At 44.9% G+C, this 15,014-nt stretch overlaps 1 protein-coding gene and 1 long non-coding RNA gene across 2 annotated transcripts in view; one reads left to right on the top strand and one right to left on the bottom strand.

Annotated features, from left to right (window-relative positions):
* LOC137524764 (uncharacterized) overlaps positions 1 to 15,014 on the top strand; it is a 56,147-nt gene that overhangs the window by 12,009 nt on the left and 29,124 nt on the right. The window lies entirely within an intron of this gene.
* RHOF (ras homolog family member F, filopodia associated) overlaps positions 12,529 to 15,014 on the bottom strand; it is a 105,414-nt gene continuing 102,928 nt past the window's right edge. The window contains exon 5 of the mRNA XM_068244974.1: positions 12,529 to 13,276. Coding sequence (XP_068101075.1) covers positions 13,112 to 13,276 — 165 coding nt within the window. The 3' untranslated portion in view covers positions 12,529 to 13,111. The remainder of the gene's footprint in view (positions 13,277 to 15,014) is intronic.

Raw genomic sequence — 15,014 nt, 5'->3', positions numbered from 1 at the left:
TGATAGATGCTAGTCTACTTTATGGGACCCAGCAGGAAACCTAGAGGGAAATTCAGCTAATGGGCCCTTCGAGGCAGAGGATCACCAGGAGAATTTGTATTGTTGAAAAACAGGTGTGTCAAACGCAATGACGCAAGGGGCCAAAGTCTAAAACAATCTCCTACTATAACGACTGTGGAGAGAAGGGGCTGGAGGATATGGGGGCTGCTCCTTCTCGGTCTGCAAAGTAGTGTAGTGGCGCATAGAGCTTGCAGCTGTCAGCACAGAAGAGATTAGATGCAGCGCTGAAGGGGAGCTGTTACTACATTACACAAACTGACAATGTTTCAACAAGAAATGCTGTCACCAGTGTGCTGCTTTGGACAGAAAGGCAGTGTACGGTTATGCTTTTACTGCTTACAATGATGCACATTTGAAGCTCTTGAGGGCCCCAAAAAAATGGTGAGGAGGGGCTGGTTCGGCCCGCAGGCCTCAAGTATGACACCTGTTTAAATAGGAAATAAATAGGCCAGCCTGCATATCCCACTCACTTTTGGTGGTCGATTGTGAAAAACTGTAAAATTTATACATATAAAAAGGTACATTGTTGCTGAGTAAAACGCACCATAAATTATGTTTTTTTCACCATGTTGCTGTCCCCTAGTAAGTAGTAAAAAAAAAAAAAAAAAAACTTTGTATTAGTCCATTTCCTCATGACAGATTTTCAGTATTACCTTTCTTCTTTACAAAACCACTCCCTGGAAAAGATATATGTACAAAGAGGTCAGCCAGCTTATCTACTTATTTGCACGCTACTTTTGCATTGGACTGAGCAACTGCAGTAAACACATTGGTGACACGATGAGAAAATACACCTTATGTTTCTCAAGACACTAGTGCTGATTATTTCTTCCACAACCGTGAATGTACAAGTGAGCTGGGCCCTTCACCCTGTGTGTAGCTCCATCGGCAGCTGCACTGCTTTCTGACAAGCTTTAGTGGTGTGTATCTGGCTTTATTTAAAAAAGCTAAAACTACTGCAAACAACCCCCCCCCCCCAAAAAAAATAAAACACTGGAATGACGGGGGTTGCCAAAAGCAACCAATCAGAATTCTTAGTTTACACCTGACTGATTGCTATGGGCAACTGTGTGGCTTTTGATACAATTTCTTTGCACCTGTCCTGATAAACCCATTGCAGTGTTTGGAAGCAGGATTCTACCTCACGCTGAGATGAAACCTCCACAGAGAGAGCCAGCCAGCACCATATCCTCCGCCTGCCCTGATTGGTAAAACTAAAGTAAGGGGGCGTGGCTAGCGCAGGCATGTGAGCAGACGTGTGTTCCTGAGCTCTGCTCTCCGGCAACCTTAATCCTACTTCATCCTGCCTTTTATCGAAGGAAAAAAAACATTCTACACTACTTGGGTAGAACGCTAAAGAACCCACAGCGTAATTATGCCTCCAAAAAACCAACACAAAGAGAAAGACAAGGAGAAGACAACAGGCCCGCTTGATAAATACAGGCAGCCGATCCAAGATGGCGCGGCACCGGATCCCCCTCCAGAGACTGAGGACGTCTCCCTGCCAGACACTGTGCAGATACTGGAAGCTATCAACGCTATGCATGCCTCGCTTACAACAACCTTTACAACAAAGGTGGATGAGGTTAACCACTTGAGGACCTAGGGCTTTCTACCCCTTAAGGACCGGCCACTTTTTTCCCATTCAGACCACTGCAGCTTTCACGGTTTATTGCTCGCTCATACAACCTACCACCTAAATGAATTTTGGCTCCTTTTCTTGTCACTAATAAAGCTTTCTTTTGATGCTATTTGATTGCTCCTGCGATTTTTACTTTTTATTATATTCATCAAAAAAGACATGAATTTTGGCAAAAAAAATGATTTTTTTTTTAACTTTCTGTGCTGACATTTTTCAAATAAAGTAAAATTTCTGTATACATGCAGCGCGAAAAATGTGAACAAACATGTTTTTGATAAAAAAAAACCCATTCAGTGTATATTTATTGGTTTGGGTAAAAGTTATAGCGTTTACAAACTATGGTGCCAAAAGTGAATTTTCCAATTTTCAAGCATCTCTGACTTTTCTGACCCCCTGTCATGTTTCATGAGGGGCTAGAATTCCAGGATAGTATAAATACCCCCCAAATGACCCCATTTTGGAAAGAAGACATCCCAAAGTATTCACTGAGAGGCATAGTGAGTTCATAGAAGATATTATTTTTTGTCACAAGTAAGCGGAAAATGACACTTTGTGAGAAAAAAAAAAAAGTTTCCATTTCTAACTTGCGACAAAAAAAAATGAAATCTGCCACGGACTCACCATGCCCCTCTCTGAATACCTTGAAGGGTCTACTTTCCAAAATGGGATCATTTGTGGGGTGTGTTTACTGTCCTGACATTTTGGGGGGTGCTAAATTGTAAGCACCCCTGTAAAGCCTAAAGGTGCTCATTGGACTTTGGACCCCTTAGCGCAGTTAGGCTGCAAAAAAGTGCCACACATGTGGTATCGCCGTACTCAGGAGAAGTAGTATAATGTGTTTTGGGGTGTATTTTTACACATACCCATGCTGGGTGGGAGAAATATCTCTGTAAATGACAATTTGTTAATTTTTTTTACACACAATTGTCCATTTACAGAGATATTTCTCCCACTCAGCATGGGTATGTGTAAAAATACACCACAAAACACATTATACTACTTCTCCTGAGTACGGCGATACCACATGTGTGGCACTTTTTTGCACCCTAACTGCGCTAAAGGGCCCAAAGTCCAATGAGTACCTTTAGGATTTCACAGGTCATTTTGAGAAATTTCGTTTCAAGACTACTCCTCACGGTTTAGGGCCCCTAAAATGCCAGGGCAGTATAGGAACCCCACAAATGACCCCATTTTAGAAAGAAGACACCCCAAGGTATTCCGTTAGTAGTATGGTGAGTTCATAGAAGATTTTATTTTTTGTCACAAGTTAGCGGAAAATGACACTTTGTGAAAAAACACAATTAAAATCAATTTCCGCTAACTTTTGACAAAAAATAAAATTTTCTATGAACTCACCATACTCCTAACGGAATACCTTGGGGTGTCTTCTTTCTAAAATGGGGTCATTTGTGGGGTTCCTATACTGCCCTGGCATTTTAGGGGCCCTAAACCGTGAGGAGTAGTCTTGAAACGAAATTTCTCAAAATGACCTGTGAAATCCTAAAGGTACTTATTGGACTTTGGGCCCTTTAGCGCAGTTAGGGTGCAAAAAAGTGCCACACATGTGGTATCGCCATACTCGGGAGAAGTAGTACAATGTGTTTTGGGGTGTATTTTTACACATACCCATGCTGGGTGGGAGAAATACCTCTGTAAATGGACAATTGTGTGTAAAAAAATCAAAAGATTGTCATTTACAGAGGTATTTCTCCCACCCAGCATGGGTATGTGTAAAAATACACCCCAAAACACATTGTACTACTTCTCCCGAGTACGGCGATACCACGTGTGGCACTTTTTTGCACCCTAACTGCACTAAGGGGCCCAAAGTCCAATGAGTACCTTTAGGATTTCACAGGTCATTTTTGTTTCAAGACTACTCCTCACGGTTTAGGGCCCCTAAAATGCCAGGGCAGTATAGGAACTCCACTAATGACCCCATTTTAGAAAGAAGACACCCCAAGGTATTCCGTTAGGAGTATGGTGAGTTCATAGAAGTTTTTATTTTTTTGTCACAAGTTAGCGGAAATTGATTTTAATAGTTTTTTTTCACAAAGTGTCATTTTCCGCTAACTTGTGACAAAAAATAAAATCTTCTATGAACTCACCATACTCCGTACGGAATACCTTTGGGTGTCTTCTTTCTAGAATGGGGTCATTTGTGGGGTTCCTATACTGCCCTGGCATTTTAGGGGCCCTAAACCGTGAGGAGTAGTCTTGAAACCAAATGTCGCAAAATGACCTGTGAAATCCTAAAGGTACTCATTGGACTTTGGGCCCCTTAGCGTACTTAGGGTGTAAAAAAGTGCCACACATGTGGTACCGCTGTACTCAGGAGAAGTAGTATAATGCGTTTTGGGGTGTATTTTTACACATACCCATGCTAAGTGGGAGAAATATCTCTGTAAATGACAATTGTTTGATTTTTTTACACACAATTGTCCATTTACATAGAAATTTCTCCCACCCAGCATGGGTATGTGTAAAAAATACACCCCAAAACACATTATACTACTTTTCCTGAGTACGGCGGTACCACATGTGTGACACTTTTTTGCAGCCTAGGTGCGCTAAGGGGCCCAACGTCCTATTCACAGGTCATTTTGAAGCATTTGTTTTCTAGACTACTCCTCGCGGTTTAGGGCCCCTAAAATGCCAGGGCAGTATAGGAACCCCACAAGTGACCCCATTTTAGAAAGAAGACACCCCAAGGTATTCCGTTGGGTGTATGGCGAGTTCATAGAAGATTTTATTTTTTGTCACAAGTTAGTGAAAAATGACACTTTGTGAAAAAAAACAATAAAAATTAATTTCCGCTAACTTTTGACAAAAAATTAAATCTTCTATGAACTCGTCATACACCTAACATAATACCTTGGGGTGTCTTTTTTTTCTAAAATGGGGTCACTTGTGGGGTTCCTATACCGCCCTGGCATTTTACAGGCCCAAAACCGTGAGTAGTCTGGAAACCAAATGTCTCAAAATGACTGTTCAGGGGTATAAGCATCTGCAAATTTTGATGACAGGTGGTCTATGAGGGGGCGAATTTTGTGGAACCGGTCATAAGCAGGGTGACCTTTTAGATGACAGGTTGTATTGGGCCTGATCTGATGGATAGGAGTGCTAGGGGGGTGACAGGAGGTGATTGATGGGTGTCTCAGGGGGTGGTTAGAGGGGAAAATAGATGCAATCCATGCACTGGGGAGGTGATCGGAAGGGGGTCTGAGGGTTTGGCCGAGTGATCAGGAGCCCACACGGGGCAAATTGGGGCCTGATCTGATGGGTAGGTGTGCTAGGGGGTGACAGGAGGTGATTGATGGGTGTCTCAAGGTGTGATTAGAGGGGGGAGTAGATGCAAGCAATGCACTGGCGAGGTGATCAGGGCTGGGGTCTGAGGGCATTCTGAGGGTGTGGGCGGGTGATTGAGTGCCCTAGGGGCAGATAGGGGTCTATTCTGATAGGTAGCAGTGACAGGGGGTGATTGATGGGTAATTAGTGGGTGTTTAGGGTAGAGAATAGATGGAAACACTGCGCTTGGGTGGTGATCTGATGTCGGATCTGCGGGCGATCTATTGGTGTGGGTGGGTGATCAGTTTGCCCGCAAGGGGCAGGTTAGGGGCTGATTGATGGGTGGCAGTGACAGCGGGTGATTGATGGGTGGCAGTGACAGGGGGTGATTGATGGGTGGCAGTGACAGGGGGTGATTGATGGGTGATTGATAGGTGATTGACAGGTAATCAGTGGGTTATTACAGGGGAGAACACATGTAAATATTGCACTGGCGAATTGATAAGGGGGGGTCTGAGGGCAATCTGAGCGTGTAGGCGGGCGATTGGGTGCCCGCAAGGGGCAGATTAGGGTCTGATCTGATAGGTAACAGTGACAGGTGGTGATAGGGAGTGATTGATGGGTGATTGATGGGTAATTAGTGGGTGTTTAGAGGAGAGAATAGATGGAAACACTGCGCTTGGGTGGTGATCTGATGTCGGATCTGCGGGCGATCTATTGGTGTGGGTGGGTGATCAGATTGCCCGCAAGGGGCAGGTTAGGGGCTGATTGTTGGGTGGCAGTGACAGGGGGTGATTGATGGGTGATAGGTGATTGGCAGGTGATTGACAGGTGATCAGTGGGTTATTACAGGGAAGGACAGATGTAATTAATGCACTGGCGAATTGATAAGGGGGGGGGTCTGAGGGCAATCTGAGCGTGTGGGCGGGTGATTGGGTGCCCGCAAGGGGCAGATTAGGGTCTGATCTGATAGGTAACAGTGACAGGTGGTGATAGGGGGTGATTGATGGGTAATTAGTGGGTGTTTAGAGAAGATAACAGATGTAAACGATACATTTGGGAGGTAATCTGACGGTGGGTTTGCGGGCGATCTAATGGTGTGGGTGGGTGATCAGATTGCCCGCAAGGGGCAGGTTAGGGGCTGATTGATGGGTGGCAGTGACAGGGGGTGATTGATGGGTGATAGGTGATTGGCAGGTGATTGACAGGTGATCAGTGGGTTATTACAGGGAAGAACAGATGTAATTAATGCACTGGTGAATTGATAAGGGGGGGGGTCAGAGGGCAATCTGAGCGTGTGGGTGGGTGATTGGGTGCCCGCAAGGGGCAGATTAGGGTCTGATCTGATAGGTAAAAGTGACAAGTGGTGATAGGGGGTGATTGATGGGTAATTAGTGGGTGTTTAGAGGAGAGAATAGATGTAAAAAATGGATTTGGGAGGTGATCTGATGTCGGATCTGTGGGAGATCTATTGGTGTGGGGGGGTGATCAGATTGCCCGCAAGGGGCAGGTTAGGGGCTGATTGATGGGTGGCAGTGACAGGGGGTGATTGAGGGGTGATTGACAGGTGATCAGGGGGATAGATGCATACAGTAAACGGGGGGGTGGTCTGGGGGGGGGGGGGGTCTGGGGAGAATCTGAGGGGTGGGGGGTGATCAGGAGGGGGCAGGGAGCAGGGGGGGGGGGGATAAAAAAAAATAGCGTTGACAGATAGTGACAGGGAGTGATTGATGGGTGATTAGGGGGGTGATTGGGTGCAAACAGGGGTCTGGGGGGTGGGCGGGGGGGGGGGGGGGGTCTGATGGGTGCTGTGGGCGATCTGGGGCAGGGGAGGGAGAAATCGGTGTGCTTGGGTGCAGACTAGGGTGGCTGCAGCCTGCCCTGGTGGTCCCTCGGACACTGGGACCACCAGGGCAGGAGGCAGCCTGTATAATACACTTTGTAAACATTACAAAGTGTATTATACACTTTGTATGCGGCGATCGCGGGGTTAACATCCCGCCGGCGCTTCCGTATAGCCGGCGGGATGTTGCGGCGAGCGGTGACAGGCGCCGGCGGAGGATCGCGTCACGGATGATGCGATCGCTCCGCCCATGCCCTTAAATGGACCGCCGCCTCTGTGGGTGAGCCGGTCCTTAAGGGCTCCACTTCCCGGCCGCCTCTGTGCGTTAGGCGGTCGGGAAGTGGTTAAGGCTGATATCCAGCTAATCCGTGCCGACATGGGGAACCTGCGGGAAAGAGTGAGAGAAACGGAGAGGCGTATTTCTGCTCTGGAGGATGATACGAGGCACCTACCACGCGAACAATGCTCTACACAATCCCAGGTGAGAACCATGCTTCTCCGGCAAGAAGATATGGAAAACCGTCTTCGGCGGAACAACATCCGTCTTATAGGCCTGCCGGAGAAAGCAGAGGGAGATAATGCCGAGGAATTTTTGGAGCGATTTCTTACAGAGCACTTCGGCCGAGATGCCTTCACCACGTGCTTCTCCGTTGAACGGGCCCATCGGATTCCTTCTAGGCCTCAACTTGTTGGCGCCAAACCCCGCACTTTCATCGGGCGGCTACTCCACTTCAGAGATCGAGACACAGTGCTGCGTTTATCTCGAGAGAAGGGAGATATACAAATGGAGAATGTTACCATCTCTATCTTTCCTGATTTTGGTGTGGAGACACAGAAAATGCGCGCCAGTTTCATCGAGGCGAAACGAAAGCTCCGACAGCGTGGAATACAGTATGCTATTTCCAGCCCGCCTAAGGGTAGTTGCTGACGGGGAAACACATTTTTTCACATCGGCCTCTGAAGTCTTCTCCTGGCTAGATAAACGGCCAATAACGGCAGTATCTCCGCTGCGGGATTCCTAGGATCTATGTCCAACATGTCTGCAAAGACTATCTTGTTTCCTTTGAATGATCCAGTAGTCATCTATCCATGCCGTAAGTACTGCTACACAGCCTTGCTATTATGAAGCAAATTATAACTTTCCTTTATTGTTGTTTATATATTTACTGCAAGGCATGGCAGGATGACATTGATGCTATTTTTCATTACTCCTCTTGCCGGGGCGAGATTGGGCCGCCCTGCTCGCTTTATGTCTGTGCTGGAACTTGTTCTTACCCCCCCTGGGGTGACTGACTGCACTAATACAATGCCACACTTCTGCTATGAAGCCCTGCAACCTGCAGTTTGGCTAAAGAAGAGTCACCACCTCAGAGACTATGTTTTATTGGGAGTAATGCTCAGGCCACGTTATAATGGCAAGGAGCTGGGAGTTTATCTGGTTCTCTGTTTAAAGCCTGTATGTTATGGTACCTGTGCGGGGGGTGGGGGGGACGGGGGTGGGCTGGGATACTATGCGTTAATACTATACCATGGAGGCTAAAGTGTCCTTTATAACCTGGAATGTACGGGGAATGCGGGATAAAATAAAAAGATCTGTGATTTTGAATACCTTAAGGAAACATGCGGTGGATGTAATAGCTATACAGGAGACCCACTTAGATGATTCACTAACCAGAGCAGTGTCTAGGCCTTGGATAGGGTGGAGCTACCACTCTTTATATACTTCTCACTCTCGTGGAGTCTATCTTAATCACACGCAGAGCTTATTTTTAACATTGTGATAGTAAAATAGACAGTGAAGGCAGATTTATTTTTCTAAATTGTATCCTATACAATGTACCAATTCTTGTAATTGCAATATACATACCACCTCCCTTCCAATATGACGTAATTAAACAAGCACTGTCATATATGGCCAAATTTCCACACTTGCCTGCTATATGGCTAGGGGATTTCAATTATGTGCTGTTCCCCTCCCTTGACAAGCACCCCAATGCTAATACATCCACCGCACCTACTAAGCTATGGCAAATGCTACAAATTGTATCTGTAACTGATATATGGCATGAGTTCTTTCCTGGGGCATCAGTATACTCCTGTTACTCAGCTACCCATCATTCACGTTCACGCATCGATTATCTTCTGGCTAGTGATTCACTTTTACCAAACTGTAAGTCTATTGAATATCTACCTGCAGTACTGTCTGATCACTCTCCATGTAAAGCAGTCTTCTCTTGGGTTTTTCCGCCACGAGCTGACCTATGGAAGTTAAACTCCTTTTGGATAACTAAGATTCTGCCCACAATATCTATGGAACAGCTTATACGGGGGTATGTGGATGCCCAGGGAGAGGAGGCCTCTTATGCTTCAATTTGGAGCGTGCTAAAACTGCATTTCAAAGATATCTTTTGTAAAGAAATTAAAAACTGCAAAGCAGCATCTGCACAACAAGAACAGTCTGCTAAAAATGATCTGGCTAAGGCGGAACAGGCATATACTGTCTCTCCTACCCTAGCTACGGAACAGAACTATAAATCTAAATTAGCTGCATATGAGCATCTATTGGTAGAGAAAGCTAATCGCAAACTACTTTTTGCCAAGCAGGGGTGGTACGAATCAGGTGACCAGTGCGGTGCTCTGTTAGCCAAAATATCTAGGCAGCGAGAGACACCACAGGTAATCTCCCATATTATAGAAACCAATGGCCAAATCCTAACTGAACCTGCTGCAATATTAAAAAGATTTGAGCTTTACTATAGTACTTTGTACACTAAGCAGACATCTAAATCACCTGCTGAAATTGAGGAATATCTTGCACAGATAAATATACCCACTCTTACAGAATCTCAAACTTTATTACTAGACAGACCCATCAGTATGACAGAGATTAATGATGCTATAGTGTCTCTTCCCTCCTCTAAGTCCCCTGGCTCAGACGGCCTCCCGGCAGAACTATATAAAGAACTGGCAACTACACTCAGCCCTATTTTACTGAAATTATATAATGTAGCACTGGAACAAGGTGAATTACCTTATTCAATGCGAGAAGCAATTATTTCGCTCATTTTAAAACCCGGGAAAAATCCCCAAGAATGCAGCTCGTATCGTCCAATATCATTACTGCAGACAGTTATTAAAATTTTAGCTAAAGTAATAGCGCGCAGACTCAATACTGTGATAGTGGACCTTGTCCATAGAAACCAGTCTGGATTTATCCCCAATAGGTCCACGGCTTTGAATCTGCGTCGCTTATATGTCAACCTGCAAGCTAAACATAGTAATGTCGGGACTCGCGTTCTAGTGTCATTAGACACAGAAAAAGCTTTCGACACAATAGAATGGGACTTCCTTTTTGCAGTTTTAAGTAAATTCGGTTTTGGAAATAAATTCTCCTCATGGGTTCGTCTGCTTTACAGTGGCCCTGTGGCTAAGGTCAAGGTGAATGGCTGGCTGTCATCCTCCTTTATATTACAACGAGGAACACGCCAAGGATGCCCCTTGTCTCCCCTGCTCTTTGACCTGGCCATAGAGCCACTGGCAGCATTAATCAGAAATGAAGGTAGAATCAGAGGATGGGAAAAGGGTAATATTGTGGAGAAAGTCAGTTTATATGCGGATGACATGCTCCTATATTTATCAGATCCAGGTGAGTCCCTTAGAGTGTCTCTCGCTGTTATTTCTACATTTGGTCTTTTTTCAGGGCTACGCATAAATTGGTCCAAATCCTCCATTCTACCAGTAGATACTTTTGCCCCGACGAAGGATCAGCTGGAATCCCCCTTGCAGTGGGTCAGTGTATTTCGCTACCTTGGTATAAATGTATCACGATCAATAATAGAATATGATAGCCTTAATCTAGCCCCTCTACTACAATTTACGATTGCAAAGCTCCGAGCATGGGAAAAACTACCACTATCAACTCTGGGTCGAGCCAATATATTCAAAATGATACTGTTACCCAAGATATTATATGTTACCTGGCATTCTCCTGAATACCTCCCTCCAGCTAAATTTGCAAAATTAAATGCACAACTTACACAATTTATATGGTCCAATCACAGACAGACTATCCTTATCAGTGTTGCAACGTCCCAAGGATATGGGCGGAATAGCATTACCTGATTGCCACTCGTATTATTTAGCAGCTCAGTTGTCTTTACTCTATGATGGATTCAGGGAGGGTAAAGGGACTCTGCAGTCTCTTCTTTTTGATGAATTGGGGTTGCAATATACTGATCCGCTGTACAATTTATTAAAGGGCAGGAGGGGCATCTCACACTTCCGAAGGCTTCCCCCAACGCTTAAACAAATGTTTATCGTATGGGACAAGGCACATCAAAAATCACTCCATACCAACACAATTAAACATCTCCCGCTATGGGAAAACCAAACCCTAAAAGAATTCTGCAAACTCACTGATAACACTTTTTGGATAAATAAGGGGATAAAGTTCCTTTTCCAACTGATGCAGGGAAATATGGTCAAGTCGTTTGCCCAAGTGGCTGAGGAATTTCATTTGCGAAGTACCGCCTTCTATAAATATATGCAATTAACACATGCCCTTTACAAGCAATTTGACCTTCTCCCAGCGGAATTAAAAGATAGTGTTATATATGACATATTGGGGGACAGCATCTCTAAGCATTTAATAACTATGTTATATAACGCAATTATCTCCCCTGAAGCTAGTGTCAAAGCTAATTCTCGCAAGCTACTATGGGAAATGGATGTTGGCACGATAGATGATCAGGAATGGGAAGACTCGCTTGATAGGGGCGTGCGGAGATGCTAACAAAACCCTGATAGGTTGATTTACCTGTATATCCTCCATAGAGCATTTCTTACTCCAATTCGCCTTTCTAAATTTAAACCTGGAGTCTCTCCAAATTGCCCTAAATGTATGACAGACAGAGGCACCTTTTTCCACATGATCTGGTCCTGTCCGGAGGTTAATATGTACTGGACTCAGTCAAATTCTTAAATGATTATATGGGCTGCCCAATCACATGTGATCCAAAGATCTGCTTACTTCATATTTTTCCAACTACATTTTCAGATAAAAATGCTCAACGTTTCACTTTAGAAGTCCTGCATATAGCCCGAAAGCTCCTTACTCGATATTGGATACTTCCCACAGTCCCTACTCGCTCTGAATGGATCAGCTGTGTTAACAAAGTCATCCCACTTCGAAAGGCCATTTATGAAAAAAGAGGCACTCTAAACAAATTTAATACTATATGGAGATTATGGATAGACTCCCCTCGCACCCGTAGATAAACCGCCTGGCTATTGTAATAACTCCACTACGTACACCTCTCAAGACTTCTTATCTCCCTCTTTGTAATAAATTGCCTCCCCAGAAATGCCTCCCATCTCCCGGGCCTCCTCCCTTCCCCCTCTTCTCCCCCCCCCCCCCCCCACGGGTCTAATTATTACTCTTTTAGGTTTTGCTACCTATTGCAAGTAACAGGCTATGTTATGGTTGTTAATGTTGTTTATGTTGGGATTCATGTTCTGAAGGCAGATCTGGTTAAACAACTATCAAGATTGTATAATTGTACCCCTTCATAATTCTCATTGTCACTGTTTATACATATCTTTTATGTTAATTTGGACGATGTATGTTTTACTATGATCAATAAACTTGATTTGCTTTAAATAAAAAAAAAAAAAAAAAACTAAAGTAAGAGACTCCTTGCATTATAAAAAGTTCTATTAATGTTGCAATCAACAGAGTGGCATAGGAACTTCCAGGCAAATGTTAGCAGCTCTGCTTGAACAAATTTAGCAATCTGAAAGAAAAATGACTACATTTTTTGTATAAATCAAATATATTCAACTTAAATACTTCAAGAAATTTAACGCCAATAACTTTTAAAAGGGTTCTTAGTATGACAAGTTGCTCTAATTCATAATGTAGAAAGTGAGGCTCTCCATTGAGATCCGGACGTGATGTATACACCTGTGGCAGTCATGTCCCTCCAGGCAATGACAGAATGATGCCACTGCAGTTTGCCAGTCTTGCAGCCACAATATGGGATGTACAAGGAAAACTCCAGCCTGCCAGAGGTCCTCGGCCTTGCCAACAATGCCTGGACTCGCTTGTCCAACTTTACTCCATGTCCGTGAGCTAAAATCAGGATGAGTCAGCAGTAGACCAGGCCTGAATCTGTAAATACCCATAATATAATTAAAACTTATTTACAATAAAATGAGTCCCAGTACTTTTGAATTGGCAGTTCTAAGAAGTGAGGTTACTAGAGGCAGCAGTGCCAGTCTCAGAGAAGCAAACAGGACTTCTTCTTCTTCATCTTCTTCTCCTTCTTCATGTTATTCAGTGCAATCAGTGTGGCGTCTCTGAAAACTTTATCTACATTCTCCTGGAATTTGGCAGAACATTCTAGGTACTCATCAGCTTGTATGTTTTTGCAGGTTGCTTCTCCCTTTAAAGACATTAAAAAAAAGGAACATGTTAGCATACTAATAACTGAATCCCTATAAGCTATTTTACTATCAACCAGATTTATTGATTTAAAGGGAACATGCAGTGAGAGGGATATGGAGGCTGCCATATTTATTTCCTTCTAAGCAATACCAGGTACCTGGCCGTCCTGCTGACCCTCTCCCTCTAATACTTGTAGTCATAGACCCTGAACAAGCATGTAGCAGATCAGATGTTTTTGACAAAAATATGTCAAAATAAGCTGCATGCATATCTAAAAAAAAAAAAAAAAAAAAAAAAAAGGGGGATAAATGCAATTGTTTACCTCATCAGTTTATTTTTACCTCGGGTTCAAAGGACAACGGACCTGAGAGGGATAAGGAGGCTGCCAAATGTATTTCCAGTTGAACTCACTTCCACAATCAGTGCGAGAGGCTCCTTCGCTGGACAGCTTTAAAGGGAACCTAAATTGAGAAGGATATGGATGTTTCCTTTTAAACAAAACCAGTTGCCCGGTAGTCCTGCTGATCTCTTTGGCTGCAACAGTAGCTGAATCACACACACCTGAAACAAGCATGCAGCTAATCCAGTCTGACTTCAGTCAGAGCACCTGATCTGCATGCTTGTTTAGGGGTTGTGGCTAAAAGTAGTAGACAGTCAGGATCAGCAGGAGAGTAAGGCAACTGGTATTATTTTAAAAGGAAAAATCCAGATCCCTGAGTTTAGGTTCCCTTTAAAGGACAACTGAAGTGAGAGGGATATGGAGGCTGCCATATTAATTTCCTTTTAAGCAATACCAGTTGCCTGGCTATCCTGCTGATCCTCGGCCTCTAATACTTTTAGCCATGGACCCTGAACAGCATGCAGCATATCAGGGGTTTCTGACATTATTGCCAGATCTGACAAGATTAGCTGCATGCTTGTTTCTGGTATTATTCAAACATTACTGCAGCCAAATACATCAGCAGGGCTGCCAGGCAACTAGAATTTTTTAAAAAGAAATAAATATGGCAGCCTCCATATTCTTCTCACTACAGTTGTCCTTTAACCACTTGCCGACCGCACGCTTATACCGTGCGTCGGCAAAGTGGCAGCTGCAGGACCAGCGACGCAGTACTGCGTCGCCAGCTGCAGGCTGATTAATCAGGAAGCAGCCGCTCGTGCGAGCGGCTGCTTCCTGTCAAATCACGGCGGGGGGCTCCGTGAATAGCCTGCGGGCCGCCGATGGCGGCTCGCAAGCTAAATGTAAACACAAGCGGAAATAATCCGCTTTGTTTACATTTGTACGGCGCTGCTGCGCAGCAGCGCCGTAAAGCAGATCGGCGATCCCCGGCCAATCAGCGGCCGGGGATCGCCGCCATGTGACAGAAGACAGCCTGTCACTGGCTGCACAGGACGGATAGCGTCCTGTGCAGCCCAGATCTCCCGGGGGAGCAGGTAGGAGAGGGAGGGGGGAGAATGTCGCCGCGGGGGGGGGCTTTGAGGTGCCCCCCCCCGCAAAATGCCTGCAAGTAGGAGCGATCAGACCCCCCCTGCACATCATCCCCATAGGGGGGAAAAAAGGGGGGCGATCTGATCGCTCTGTGTGGCCACGGATCTGTGCTGGGGGCTGCAGAGCCCACCCAGCACAGATCCAAACAAACAGCGCTGGTCCTTAAGGGGGGGTAAAGGGTGGGTCCTCAAGTGGTTAAGAAAAGGCTAAAATCCCACTTCTTTTCCCGAGCCTTTGTGACTGCATA

Source organism: Hyperolius riggenbachi, chromosome 1 (assembly GCF_040937935.1).
Source record: "Hyperolius riggenbachi isolate aHypRig1 chromosome 1, aHypRig1.pri, whole genome shotgun sequence".
Taxonomy (NCBI): Eukaryota; Metazoa; Chordata; class Amphibia; order Anura; family Hyperoliidae; genus Hyperolius; species Hyperolius riggenbachi.
The sequence above is the reverse complement of the archived record's forward strand: the minus strand, read 5'-3'. Positions and strand labels throughout refer to the sequence as shown.